The 15716-nt window shown below is 41.9% G+C and overlaps 1 protein-coding gene across 1 annotated transcript in view; it reads right to left on the reverse strand.

Moving 5' to 3' along the window:
- The window catches only part of LOC115468013 (synaptotagmin-2-like), a 57900-nt gene that overhangs the window by 13589 nt on the left and 28595 nt on the right, over positions 1–15716 (reverse strand). The window contains exons 3-5 of the mRNA XM_030199520.1: positions 15370–15488; positions 8100–8480; positions 5489–5608 (exon numbers count right to left, since the gene is read on the reverse strand). Coding sequence (XP_030055380.1) covers positions 5489–5608; positions 8100–8480; positions 15370–15488 — 620 coding nt within the window. The remainder of the gene's footprint in view (positions 1–5488; positions 5609–8099; positions 8481–15369; positions 15489–15716) is intronic.

Consider the following 15716-nt stretch of genomic DNA (forward strand, 5'->3'; position numbering starts at 1 on the left):
CCCCAGAGGATGGCGCCCTCCTGCCATGCTTACCTCGCTTACCGTGTTGGCATGGCCCTGGATGGCAGGGATTCTCTGTGCCCACTGCTGCTCATTAATGTAACTCTCTGAAAGAGGGATAATTTTATTGTTCAAGAGGCAAATTTAATTTTTCTGTATTAGCAAGTATGTGTTAAATCTCTCAGGTATTAACACTGTAAGGTAATTATATATTAACAAAACAAAACTAAGTTGCCTGTATGTTAGAACTTGGAACTTTGGTGGTAACATGTGCAAATTACATGATATGGTAATGAGCTTAGTACATAAACTTGTGATAATATGATAACATTTGAATGAAGTATGTAGTATTTTGGATAATGCCCCCCACTTGCTGGGAATCAAAATGATAACAGAGTTCAAGAAAGCATTAGAGGAGCACAAAAGATCTTTATTTACTTATTTATTAGGATTTATTTACCGCCTTTTTTAAGGAATTCACTCAAGGCAGTGCACAGCAAGAATAAGTCAAACATAAGCAATAGACAATTACAACAGTAAAAATATTCAAACAACAATACAAAGTATGGCGTAGTATGCTACATTATAATGCCAACACAATATCCAGTAAAACATTTTAATAGACAGCATAGGATGTAAGCAAAGGATAGGATGGAACATATACATAGATACGATAGAGTAACAGGAGTAAGAAAATAAAGGACCGTTAAAGAGAGTTGCAAATGAGGTCAGAAAGGTGCTTGAACATTATCTTGGCTACGGTAGGAGTGGATAAACATGTCCTGCTATAATATGTGCAGCTTGTGTCATTTGCGGTAAAGGTCTGGTTGAAGAGCCAAGCTTTCACAAGCTTCCTGAAGTAGAGATAGTCTTGTGTTGAGTGAAGCCTTTCAGGGAGTGCATTCCAGAGTGTGCGGGCTACTCCGGAGAAGGTTCGCTTGTGGGTATCACATCGTGTGATGTCCTTTGGAGAGGGTGTGGTTAGGAATCTCCTTGGGAGGACCTTAAAGACCTTGAAGGTGTGCCTAGGGAGATCCTATTCTTCAAGTACTCTGGGCCATTTCCTTTAAGGGCCTTGAAGGTCAAACAGAGAGTTTTAAATTGGCTTTGTATTGTACTGGTAGCCAATGAAGTTTATGCAAAAATGGTGTGATGTGGTCATGTCGCTTACAACCTTCTACTAGTTTTGCTGCAGCATTCTGAATCAATTGGAGCTGGTGCAAACCCTTTGTAGTGCATTACAAAAATCCTGTCTGGATGTTATCATGGAATGCACAACTGAAACAAGGCTTGCCTTCTCAATGTAAGGACACAGGCAGTGTAGTTGTCGCAAGTGATAGAAGCTGCTCTTGAAGGTTGCTTGGATTTGGGGGATCAGAGTAATTGTTGAATCAAGCTGTATTCCAAGTTTCCTGACTCGTGATTTGAGGGAGAGTTCATATTTCCCAAAAGAGATTTTGATGTCAGGTATATCCCTACTTGGGTTAGGGACCCATAGAAGCTCAGTTTTACTTGGGTTCAGGCAAAGTTTGTTGTTTTTAGCCCATTTTTGAATTGATGTTAGACAGATAGTCAGTTTATTCAGGGCTGTGGGTAAGTATTTATTTATTTTTATTTATTGCATTTGTATCCCACATTTTCCCACCTTTTTCCGGGTTCAGTGTGGCTTACAATATGAGTTAAATGAAGGAAATACAATTTGTTACAGATTGGTTATGGATTACATTGTGCAGAGTTATGCGAGACAATCGAGGTGTCGTTAAGGAATGTAATAATGGAACACAAACATTGAAACGTTGGAAGGAGACAATGGGAGCTTAGAGGGCGATAATAAGGCATGAAGATATATGGTATATATCTTTCTGTGAGTAAAGGTATGAGTGATGTGATATTACGGGAATGAGAGTTCAGAAGTGGATGTATGATGCATTAATGAACAGTAAGTATGGACTTTATGTGTTTTGGTTCTTTCCGTAAATTTTTTCAAAAAGATGGGTCTTCAATAATCTGCAGAAGGAAGCTTGCTCGTGGATCGTTCTTAAGTTGCGCGGCAGTGTATTCCAAAACTGCGTGCTCATGTGAGAAAAGGTTGAAGCGTGTAGCGCCTTGTATTTCAATCCCTTGCAATTGGGGAAGTGGAGGTTAAGGAAGGTTCGGGATGATCTTTTGGCTTTTCTGGGTGGTAAGTCTATTAACTCAGACATGTAGGCTGGGGCTTCGCCGTGAATGATTTTGTGGACTAATGTGCATACTTTAAAAGTGACGCATTCCTTGAGTGGAAGCCAGTGCAGTTTCTCTCGTAATGGTTTTGCACTTTCATATTTTGACTTTCCAAAGATGAGTCTGGCTGCCGTATTCTGGGCTGTTTGAAGTTTCCTCAGTGTTTGCTCTTTGCAACCTGCGTATAGTGAGTTGCAGTAATCCAAATGGCTAAGTACGAGGGATTGCACTAGGCTGCGAAAGACGGATCTTGGGAAGTATGGTCTTATCCTTTTCAGTTTCCACATGCTGTAAAACATCTTTTTAGTTATGTTGTTAGCGTGAGTTTCGAGCGTTAGGTGGCGGTCGATAGTGATTCCAAGTAGGTATGAGTAGCTGCACATCATCAGCATAGATGTAGAACACAGTGTCCATTGACCAAATCAGCTTGGCTAGTGGCTTGAGGTAAATATTGAATAGAATAGGAGACAGTATTGATCCTTGTGGTACCCCATGGTGGTGATGAGGTGCTGTCGAACACTATGGACTGTTACCAGTGTGATAGATAGAATCTGAACCAGGCAAGTACTGTTCCACTCAGTGACGTACCTAGGGTAGTTGACACCCGGGGCCGGTCATTTTTTAACACCCCCCTCCAAAATCCAGTACTAGGCATACCGAGAATACAAAACACTCAGGATCTCTAGAGCAATTCTACCATACCATAAGCAGTAATTTCTACGAGTCATAAGGAAAAGGAAAGCATTTTAAACACTACAGTGAGCACTAGAACATCAATTCACCTATTGTAAAACCACAGAATAGTACAGATCGTCGATCCTGCACAGTGAATGCCAACTGAAAGCCATGTCTTTTTCACAAACACAGATACACCCTAAACCACTATAGAATAAGTAATCATAAACTTTCTGTTTAGACAAAAATTAAACTGAACCCCCAAGAGGCCAGACTGAGCATACAATGCAACACCACAGAAACAGAAAATGTCCCCTAGTACTGTGCGAAATATAAAGACAGCAGATGTAAATTTGAAAAAACTAACAAATACCAATCACTTTACAAATTAACAAATAGAAATAAAACAAAAATAGAAAATAAAATAATATCATTTTATTGGACTAATACATTTAGCTTTCAGAGGCCAAAACCTCCTTCCTCAGATCAATACAGTATAGTGCTGTTACAGTATCCTATCCTGACCTGAGGAAGGGGGTTTTGTTCTCCGAAAGTTAGTCAAAATGTATTAAAATTAGTCAAATAAAGCTTACCTTATTTCCATGTTCTATTTATAAGCATTTATTAACACAGCTACAATACTACTTTATCCTAAAGCAAAAAATAAAAAATAAAAAAATATATTTTATTTACAGTTTGTTGTCTCTGGTTTCTGCTTTCCTCATCTTCGTCTTCCTTCCATCCAGCATCTGCCTTCTCTCTCTCCCTGCCATCCTGTGTCTGCTCTCTCTCTCCTGTCCCCTCCATACAATGTCTGCCCTATCTCCCTGCCCCTTCCATCCACTGTCTGCCCGCTCTCTCTCTCCTTTCCTTCTAGCATCTGCCCTCTCTCTCTCCTTTCCATCTAGCATCTGCCCTCTATCTCTGCCCCCTTCTTGTCTGTCCTTTCTCTCTGCTCCTTCGATCCACCATTTGCCCTCCCTCTCCCACCCATTCAGGGTCTGCCCTCCCTCTCACTCCCCCTTCCATCCAGGATCTATCCCCCCTCTCTCACTGCCCCCTCTTTTCGGCGCCCAGTTTCAGCCCCATTATCCCACCTGCGGCTGCCCCTAGTTCCAGATCCATTGAATCTCCCACCTACCCCTGCCCCAGGCATGGCCCCTTCTCCCATCTGTCCCCCACCCAGTCCCTTCTGCCATCCGAGCCCCCCTCACCCCATCTGTCCCCCACCCAGTCCCTTCTGCCATACGAATCCTCCTACCCTATCTGTCCCCCACCCAGTCCCTTCTGCCATCTGAGTCCCTCTCACCCCATCTGTCCCCCACCCAGTCCCTTCTGCCATCCGAGTCCCCCCCACCCTCACCCCATCTGTCCCCCACCCAGTCCCTTCTGCCATCCGAGTCCCTCTCACCCCATCTGTCCCCCACTCAGTCCCTTCTGCCATTCGAGTCCCCCCCCCCCCAAACACTCACCCTGCCTCGTCTTCTCCCTGCCACCCAGTCTTTAAAAAGAAATCTCAGACGCGATAGAGAAGCACAGCACCTCGTGTCTGCATGTAAAAGAAATGGATCGTCTCATCGGGCCTTCCCTCACTGTCCCGCCCTTGCGGAAATAGGAAGTTGCGTCAGAGGAAGGCGGGTCAGAGTGAGGGAAGGCCCAATGAGATGATCCGCTTCTTTTACTTGCAGTCGCAGACACGAGGTGCTGCGCTTTGCTACCACGTCAGAGATTTATTTTTAAAGGGCTGGTGCGGGGGGGGGGGGGGTGCCAGAGGAGCGAGAAGAGGAGCGAGCAGCGGGAGCGGTGGAGCACCCCCCTTTCTGCTGACACCCGGGGCGGACCGCCCCCACTGCCCTGCCCTTGCTACGCCACTGGTTCCACTGATACCTGTTTAGTCGTGCTAACATAATATTGTGATCCACAGTGTCAAAAGCTGCTGAGAAATCTAGCAGTACCAACACCAAGGCAAATCCCCTGTCTCAGTTTCTATGAAGATTATCTAGTAGGGATACAAGGACTGTTTCTGTTCCATAACCGGGTCTGAATCCAGATTGACATGGATCTAGCCAGTTTCTCTCTTCTAGCCAATCACTGAGTTGATCACAGACTGTTTGTTCTATAAGTTTCCCTAAAAATGAGATGTTGGATACTGGCCGGTAATTTTCAAGTTTGTCCTGGTCAAGGATGTTCTTCTTTAGCAAAGGACACACCACTGCCCTTAATAAGATGGACTTTGTGCCCTGAGGTGTATCTAGCTGGTTGAGGCTTGGAAAGCTCTGCTCAACCTTGACTGCTTCCAGCTCATGAAGGACGTTTCCCAGCTATTGCAACTTGTAGTTGTCTCTGGTAGATATATCCAGCCTATGTAACAGTGAATTTTCTATGGATTCTGGGCTGCCTTAGTACTCTTTGAGTCTTTCCACATCTCTTTAGTAGAGAAAAGTAAGGAAAGAGCTATAAATTAAGTAGGATCTGAAGATTTGCAACTAGAAGGGAAAATGTGAATCTAGAGTGGTTATGTGATTATCTACTATCAAATCTGTGTTTTATTATTTCACAAGCAAATCACATGATGAGAACTGTATATAATCACCTTTGTTATTTGTTGGATCTCTTCACAGAACTCCAGCAGCTCTGATGTCTTCAGGTTGTTGAGTGTGGCCCTCACCTCCCCCAGGACTGTATTTCGTGAGTATTTATCAAACTTTCTCACCTGAAGGAGAACAGAAAAACAGGATAAACAACAGCAGACCTCAGAATTGAAAGAGAAGGACCTTAAGCTAAGAAGAGTATTACAGTATCAGAAAACAGCTGGGAATGCATTCATCTTCTCCAGTGCAAGAAGCAGAAGTGATACTACATCGTAGAAAGGCTCTGGGATATTCTCTTCTAGAATATATTATACAGGCATGGTTTTCGCCATAGAGAGGTCATGGATTCAACTGACAGACTGTAGTGTATCCGGAGAAGCATGAAGACAGATGGTTAAAGTTAACTGGATTACTTAGCTAATCAGACCTATCCATTTAATTGATCCACTGAATATACTAGCCTAAAGTTAACATAATAAAGTTATCTGGTTAACTCTACAAGGATGATTTTTCTGAGCAGACTTAACTAGATGACTTTAACTAGATAGCATGCACCTGGCATGCTTCCATCACTAAACAGTAATTAAATTTAACAAGTCAGCAAGCAGGAAATTTCAAAGCTTAAGTTTTGTATGGGTAATTCTCCAAAATACTCAAAACAAATCTTTGGAATATCAGCCCTGGAGGAAATTTTGAGCACCTTAGCTCAAAATTCCTCGCCATGGCCTCCATCCCCTGATACTTTCAATGGTTAATAACTGTCTGGGCTCCGGAACCAGCCCCAATTACTGGAAAAACACAATTGGTTGCCCTGTCTTAAAACAAAATTTAGATTCATTCATAATTTCCAATTATCGTCCTAACTCTAATCTTTCATTCATGTCTAAGTTAACAGAAAAGGTTGTCTTCAAACATCTCTCACAATTTCTTGAGGACACTCATGTCCTCCACCCTCAGCAATCTGGGTTCAGACAAGTACTGAAAAGATTAACATCACTCTCCTCGATGACCTTCGTTCCTCGCTAGACAATGGAAAAATTGCTGCTTTGAAAAGTGCATAAGTATTGCCATACTGGGAAAGACCAAAGGTCCATCAAGCCCAGCATCCTGTTTCCAACAGTGGCTAATCCAGGTCACAAATACCTGGCAAGATCCCAAAAAAGTACAAAATATTCTATACTGCTTATTCCAGAAATAGTGGATTTTCCCCAAGTCCATTTAATAATGGTCTATGGACTTTTTCTTTAGGAAGCCATCCAAACCTTTTTTAAACTCTGCTAAGCTAACCACCTTTACCACATTCTCTGGCAATGAATTCCAGAGTTTAATTACACGTTGAGTGAAGAAATGTTTTCTCCACTTCATTTTAAATTTACTACATTGTAGCTTCATCGCATGCCCCCTAGTCCTAGTATTTTTGGAAAGCGTAAACAGACGCTTCACATCTACCCGTTCCACTCCACTCATTATTTTATAGACCTCTATCATATCTCCCCTCAGTTGCTTTTTCTCCAAGCTGAAGAGCCCTAGCTGCTTTAGCCTTTCCTCATAGGGAAGTCGTCCCATCCCCTTTATCATTTAGGTCGCCCTTCTCTGGTATTTTTAAAATAATAAACCATACCAGTAAATCATAAGAGGATAAGTCTGCAGGACATCATCTGCTGGGCATTTCAGTGTTGTTGATGTAGTAGAAGCTCCTTTAGCAAATTGGTTCCTTTCCTTTGTTATTGGTGCAACATTTTTTCTTTGATAAATTAGTACTACTATTATTACTACTAAACATTTATGTAATACTGCAAATTGTACATAACGCTATACAGATACACGTAACAGACAATCCCTGCTGTCTAGAGTTTATGGTCTTTAAGACAGAGATACAGGAAAGATAACTAAGCATTAGTGAGAATCAGAGAAAGATTAAAAGTTTTTAAGGTAGAGTTTAATCAAAAACAAAGACCAACAGGAAACTGGGGCAACAATGAGTGCGAGAGAGGGAGAATAGCCAGAAAAACTCACTCTCAAACCTTCTCAGTACTAAGCAGGCATAGAACTTTTATCCCACAAGAACATGCCAGGGAATAGAGAGCCTCCTGTATAAGAGAATTTGCTCCCACTAAACTTAGTAATGCCTTGGATCTAAGAGCATTATTATTGTTTTACACATATCAGAAACATAAGAAATGGTATACTGTGCTAATGAGATTCCTCCAATATTATTCATGCAATGCGAGCTTCTTTAATAAATTATTTTTTCTGTTATCCATGAACTATGCAGTCCTTTGGTAAACCCATGTCATTGTGCTGTTGGTGCTCCCTACACTTATTTAATAAATGAGTGCATTTTCCATATTATTGGTGCGGTGAATGATTATTTGGTATGTCAGTGATTTTTCTGTGCTATTGGTACATCGTGTACTCGTTTAGTAATCCAGCAACTTTTCAGAGTTATCAGTCTAGGAAAACTAGTTATTTGTCTTGAAATTAATGAAATCGTGTTGAATGAAAGCTGGTAGCAAGCAGCCCTGAATGTGTCAGTTCAAGCAGATATGCATTTCTCCTTCCCTTGTTCTCACTACCACAGGTTTACTTTATCAGAAGCGTGGGAAAACTGACCTCAAGTTTGATGTTCACCTTCTCCAGCTGTTTCTCCATGAGAGCACAAGAGAACTCATCTCCAAAAGTAGGGTTTCTTCTCTTCTTGCCCAACCTGGTCTCCCACTCATTGATAACACACTGCAGTACTGGCTCCTCAGACTGGTATCTGGAAAAAAGCTTGATCCTGACGAACGGGTCTGTGCTGTGTCTAGGCAGATCCATGCCTTCAATGACCTTAAGCTGCAATTGATTTTCATTGTAGAGAAGAGAGAATCTGAGCCTACCCTTGGAGCTCCCAAGAGTCTCCTCCTCCTCAGGACTCAGACTCTCCAGACTTTCGCTGCTCCCTGTAGGGGGTGTCAGGCATCTCTCCAGCTTCTCCATCTCTACCTGCAACTTCTGGAACAGAATAATGACAAAAGCGGTCATTATATAGACTGTAGGACAGAAAGTGCTAGATATCATAATGTGGCATTGGGAAGTATCACTGTGTAGTTGGGAGTGCATATAACAATATCAAAAAGGTAATTGACAACATACATAATAATTCAGTGAATAAATATAGTGGCAAAAACATATAAACCATATGGACAATTGTAAAAAAAAATGTTAGATAATGTGTAAAATATGTCATCCCATTAAAACTTATGGTACACTCAATTAGCTCATAACTATGATCTTAGAAAACATTAGCAGTTTATGTAAAAAACTGTATAAAAAAATACAAAGCTGATAGGATACATAAATACCATTTAAAGGCAGTAAACAAGTATGATCAGTGTCAGAAGAGCATAAGCATTCCCATACTGAGACAGACCAAAGATCCATCAAGGCCAGTATATTTTTTACCAATGGTGGCCAATCCAGGTCACAAGTACCTGGTTAGATCCCAAAGAGTAAAACAAATTTTATGCTGCTTATCCTAGAAATAAGCATCTTAATAATGACTTATGAACTTTTCTTTTATGAAATTATCAAACCTTTTTTAAACCCTACTAAGCTAACTGCTTTTACCACAATACATTCCAGATTTTAATTACACGTTGAGTGAAGAAATATTTTATTCAATTTGTTCTAAATTTATTACATAGTAGCTTCATTACATGCCACCTAGTCCTTCTGTTTTTGGAAAGAGTAAACAAGCGATTCACATCTACCTGTTCTACTCCAGACCTCTGTCATATCTCCCCTCAGCCTTCTCTTTCTCAAGTTGAAGAACCCTAGCCTCTTTAGCCTTTCCTCATTCCAACCCCTTTATCATTTTAGTTGCCCTTCTCCCTACATTTTCTAATTCCACACATCTTTTTTGAGATGCAGGACCAGAATTGCACACAGTATTTAAGGTGCCACCGCACCATGGAGCAATACAAAGGCATTATAATATTCTCATTTTTGTTTCCATTCCTTTCCTAATAATTCCTAACAAATCTGGGGTCTTTTTACTAAGGTGCACTAATGGATTTAGCATGCGCTGATTAGCACACATTTATTTATTAATAAAACTTGATATACCGCTGTGGCCTATACAAGTAGGAATAATGCGGTTTACAAAATAGAAAGAATAATGCACTACATACAGTGTAAAAATATGCATGCATAAAATCTAAACATTAAAAATTCTTATAATCAAAAAAACAAAAAGATGAAAGAAAGTCTTACGGTGAGAGAAAAGACCTGGGTAAATAAAAGTTTTCAGTGCTTGTTTGAAAGTCTGGAGAGAAGGTTGGTTACAGATGGTAGCAGGCAGGTTATTCCATAGTTTGGGGCTCAGGTAGCTAAAGGCAGTTTCGCGGGTGGTTGTTAGATGGAGTTGCCTAGAGGAAGGGAGAGTGAGCAGATTTTGGTCAGCTGAGTGAAGGAAATGCAAAGGGGTTCAAGGCCGGTCTTAGCAATTGCAGGGCCCAGTGTAGACCAGTTCAGTGGTGCCCTTTGCCCCTGCCCAACCGCACCCGTGTCTAGCCCCACCCTGCCTTGCCCCGCCCCTTGTTGACAAGCTGTGTTTTAACATTTTTATTTATGAAATTTCAAATAAAGACAAAATCAAGCAAAACTTGTACAGAAAAAATAATTCAAATAACCACAATTCAATCATGGGAAACCTAGTATTAAGCAATGAAAATGAACTGAATAATTTCTGGTTAAACCCACTACAATCCGGAGTTCCAATTCTCATAACATAGAAGAGAATAAAAGAAAAACAGTAATTAACTAAGAAAAGATCCAGGTATGTGGCAAAGTACTTTAAAATTTCCCGATTACTGTAATTCACCAATATGGAGAGGCAACACTGGAGATACCCTAGTAGCCAAAAAAGAAGTCACGTGCACAGGTTCCCAAAAAGACATATTTTACTAAAGACAAAATCACAACATATTTACAGGTAGCAAACTCGTGCAAAAACACACTCAGAACCTTACTCTACCATAACAGCACTGACTCCCAGGATGCCATGAGAAACAACTTCATCTATGAAAAGGCAACACTGTAATATTATTGTAAATAATACACCTGACCCTAAAACCCCAATACACATTCTAGTGAGAAAACAGAATAAATGGGACTGCTACAAATCTCTACACAGAAACTACATGCTAGCAGAATAATGCACCTTGCTCACACGTGCAAAACACAGATACACCATCAACAAATATGAAGCAAGGAATCACAGACTAGTAAGAAATACAAAGGCAAAAATCTGAACTGGAAAACTCAAAGGAGTCAGAATCTGCATATACAGCAATACTAGAAAAACTACTACTACTACTTATCATTTCTAAAGCGCTACTAGACGTACGCAGCGCTGTACACTTGAACATGCAGAGACAGAAATAGCATGCAAGATATCAGAGATACATATTTCCCAAAACTGACATGTTCCAACTGAGAAATTTGTTTTGCTACCTTTGTAGTCTAAGCATTTTATTTTTCCATTCAATTTGGTCCATGTCTCATCTTCTTTTCCTGGATCTCTTGCCCATTTGACATTTCTTCTCTCTCTCTCTCTCTCTCTCTCTCCATGTCTGTCATCCATCTTCTCTCTGTGTTCCTATCTGTCCTGTCCAGCACCTCTCCTCTGTGTCCCTGTTCAGCATCTGCCCTCTTAGCATCCCTATCCACCCTTTTTCCCGCATTGCCCTGTGCATCTCTCTCTACTCCATGCCCAGCATCTCTTGTCTGTGCCCTGTCTGTTCCCTCTCTCTTCCCTTCCTCCCATACCCCACAGGTCCAGCATTTCTCCATTTCTATCCCTTGCCCCCTAGTGGTCTGGCATAACTGCTTTCCATCTGTGGGTACTGCGTCACTCCTCCTCTGTTCCACTCCCCCCACCAATCTGGTCTCTGTCTCTTCCCTCCCCCCAGTCTGGTCTCTCTTCTCTCTCTCTCCCATACTGTGCTCCCCATCCCAGCAGGTCTAGAACATATCCATCTCCCTCTCCTTCTAACCCCACCCTCCGGTCCAGCACATCTTCATCTCCCTTCAATGCTCTCTTCCTGCCCAGCACATCTCCATCTCCCGCCAGCCCCCCTCCCTGGCCCAGCATATGTCCATCTCCCTCCATCCTCCCCCTCTCTGGCCCAGCTCATGTCCATCTCTCTCTAGTTATCCCCTGGTTATAGACCCCCTCCCCATAATCCAGCTTATGTCCATCTCCTCTTCCTCCCTCTCTCCCTCCCTCCCCGACAGGTCCAACATATTTTTTCCTTCTCTCCACCTCAAATCAAGCATCTCTCCCTCCCTCCCGAATCCTCTAAAGTTACTTCACCCCAGAGTCAGCTGCAATTGAGGCAGGGCTGGCAGCCCTGCAACCTATAAATTGGTGCCCACCCTCCACTAGTGTAGCATCTCCCCCCTCAATGTCAGCACCTATCCTTCTCTCCTTGCCCCCCTTCAATTCCAGCACCTACCCCTCTCTCCTTGCCCCCCCCCCCCAAACCTCTCTGTCTCTCCCTTCTCTTTTGTCCTGCTGATGGTCAAAGCTTTCTCTGCATCATGACAAGGGCAGCAATGTAAGCAGGCTGCTTTTGGCAGCCCCGGAGGCCTTCCTTCAGCAGTGTCCTGCTCTCGAGGGGTTTCAAAGAAGGTGAGACATGGCAGAGAGAAGTCCTCTGGGGCTGGTGAAGCAGCCTGCTTTTCCTGCTGGCAGAAGAGAAGGGAGAAATAGAGAAAGGTGCCTAGGGGAGGGGGGCATGGAGAGAGAAAGAGATGCTACATGCAGGAGGATAAAGAGGGCGAGAGCACGGTAGTTTAGGACTCCGGGTCCTGCACTGCTGTTGCCAACGTCAGGGCATTCTCTCTGCTGGTCCCACCTTCCGTGCAGTAACTTCCTGCTTCCACACGAACAGGACCGGCAGAGGGAAGGTCCCGGACACCGGCCCCAGCAGTGTGCCTTAATTGAAAGCAGCTTCCAGCTGGTGGTGGGGGTGAAGTAACTTTAGACTCTAGAGGATGTGGGAAGGAGAGATGCTAGATTCAATGTGGGGAGGTGAAGAAAAAGGGACATGCTGGGGCTGCCGCCACGGGGCCCCTGGGAGCGCGAGGCCCTGTGTGACCATCCCTGTCACCCCTGCCTAAAACCCGACCTTAAGGGGTGTAGGGGATAAGGAAGTTGAATAGATAAGAGGGAGCAGAGTATAGCTTAGTCTTGTATATTAAAGTGAGAACTTTGAATTTGATATGTGCAGATAATGGAAGCCAATGTTCAGCGACCAGTAGTGGAGTGATGTGATCAAATCTATGTGCATTATGAAGAAGTTTGACAGCTGTGAATTGGATTAACTGTAAAAGAGTGTAAAGGAAGACCAGTGTAAATAGTATTACATTAATCCAGGTGAGCGATAACTAATGCAAAGATCTAAGGTCGTAGAGAAGAAGCTGGAACAAATGGACGTACTGCACGAATTCTATGAAGAGCAAAGAATGATGACCGAATAACTGAATCATTTTGTGACTTGAATGCGAGATCAATATCAAAAGTAAAAGCTAAAATTTTTAAAGTGTCCTTAAAATGTAGAAAGAGATCACCTAGTGTGGGAGGAGAGACTTGTAGATCAGGACAGTAAGGGAAAAGGATAGATTTGCATTATATTTCATTTAAGAAAAGACGATTGGCCTTACGCCAAAGAAATATTTGAGCCAAACACGAATTAAGATGGGTGATTGAAGTTGTGCTAGAAATTCTGCAGATGACCTGGATGTCATCTGCATAACAGAAAGGTGTACACCCGTTATCCTCAATAAGTGTAATAAAGGTGATAGAAGATATTAAAAAGAGTTGGGGAAAGAATAGAACTCTGAGGAACTCCTGACAGGAGAGGGAGTGAAGTTGTCGATGCATGGTTGAAAGAAAGCTGGTAAGTACGGTTAGTAGGATAACTAGTGAATCATTTGAGAACTGTCCCTGATATCCCAATTGAAGCCAGATGTTGAATCAATAGTGTGTGGTCAACCAAATCAAAGGCAGATGACAGATCCAATGAAACAATAATTACAGAACAACGGTGATCGTGAGTTATACTAACAAGGATTCTGTGCTGTGATGATGACGAAAACCAGATTGAAGTGGGTGTAAGATATTGCTTTTTCAATATGCTGCAGTAACTGGGTATGAACTACTTTTTCAATTACTTTAGCCAGAAACAGATGGTTAGAAATTGGTTGAAAGCTAGTAGGCAACTGCAAGTCTAAATGTGTTCTTTTCAAAATATGTCATACGATAGCGTATTTCCAAATAGAGGGGACAGAGACTGAGGTCAATTAAGTCAAGATGAGGGGCAGACTCAGTGGGACAACTTCATTAGAAAAATGTTTAATCAATGAAGCCAGCCATGGGTCTAAGGCTGAAGATGATGGGTGAAGAGAAGCAAAAACTTTACCAAGAATTGTGACTGTAGGTAAATTAAAAGAGGATCAAACAGAAGGACAGGCTGGTGGGGAAAAGGAAAAAGAGTTAGAGAAGATAATGAAGGAGTAGAAGGTAAGGAATCTGTGAGAATCCTAAGGGGCAAAGTAGAATTAGAGAAGTCAAAGCTTGTTACTCCTTGCTGAAGCCAGAGTATCTAATGGAAGAATAGTTGGATCATAATGGACACCTTATCATTTAGCAAGCACTAAATCTGTTAGTGCATCTTAGTAAAAGAACCCCTCTATTTGCTTTCTTAGCCACCGCTGTACACTGTGGATAGAGTTTCAAAGTATCACCAAAGATAACACCTAGATCCTTTTCCTAGGCAGTGACTCCTAATGTGGAACTTTGCATCACGTAGCTATAGTTTGGGTTCCTCTTGCCTACATGCATCACTTTGCACTTGCTCACAATAAATGTCATCTGCCATTTGGATGCCCAATTTCCCACTCTCGTAAGGTCCACTAGCAATTCTTCACAATCTTCTTGTGATTTAACAACTTTGAATACCTTTGAGTCATCAGCAAACTTAATTACTTCCCTAGTTATTCCCATCTCTAGATCATTTATAAATATGTTAAAAAGCACCAATCCCAGGGAACCCCATTATCTACCTTTCTCCGTTGAGAATACTGATTATTTAACCCTACTCTCTGTTTTCTATCTTTCAACCAGTTCTTAATGTACAGTAGGACACTACCACCTATCCCATTACTTTCTAATTTCCTCAGGAATCTTTCGTGAGATACTTTGTCAAATGCCTTTTGAAAATCCAGATACACAATATCTACTGGCTCATCTGTATCCACATATTTATTCACCCCTTCAAAGAAATATAGTAGATTGGTTAGGCAACATTTCCCTTGACTAAATCCATTTTGGCTTTGTCTCATTAATCTATTCTTATGTATATGCTCAGTAATTTTGGGGCCCTTTTACTAAGGTGTGTAGGCGCCTACACACGTCCAACGTGTGTCAAATTGGAACTACTGGCCAGCTACCACATGCCCACGGCAGTAATTCCATTTCTGATGTGCGTCCAAAACACACGCTAGAAAATATTTTCTATTTTCTACTGCGTGACACTTACCCGGCGGTAATCGGCAGTTTATGAGCACTGATGCTTACCACCTGGTTAGCACATAAGACCTTACCACTAAATCAATTGAAGCTAAATGTGCCCCATTGTGGCACCTACATCTTGGCACTAATCTATAGAATTACCCACTATTAGGGGAAGTAATGTTTCTCCAGTGTTTGTTAGTGGTCAAAATCTGAAATCAGCAGCACTAGTTACTATAGTTATGGGACACTCTTTTCTCTCTCATGAGAAGAAAACCTTCCACTGATGAGTCTGTGTCTTATGTGCTACCTTGAAATACTTGCCTTCATGTTGTGGTTCTTCTTCTTAGAAATTTCCAGAAGAGAAGGACTCAAATTGTTTTCTAGGATGCTCTTATCTCTCTCCATGCTACCATACTCATCAGTTAGGTATTTCTTCTCTGCTAGAATAAAATATGAAGGAAGAATATTATTTTTGCCTATTAACTAGTTTCCATAGTGTTCAACACTTTTCTCATAGTTTTAAACTGAAATTTTCTCTAGAGGTAGACACTTAACAGCCAAAAAACATTAAAAAGGATTGTAGAAGGACTCACATTTTGTTCTAAAAGACAGTTATTTTCTGTTCTTTGGCTGCTGGAGAGGTAGCACTGCTGCTGACCTGAATTAGA

This window comes from Microcaecilia unicolor, chromosome 4, assembly GCF_901765095.1.
Source record: "Microcaecilia unicolor chromosome 4, aMicUni1.1, whole genome shotgun sequence".
NCBI lineage: Eukaryota > Metazoa > Chordata > Amphibia > Gymnophiona > Siphonopidae > Microcaecilia > Microcaecilia unicolor.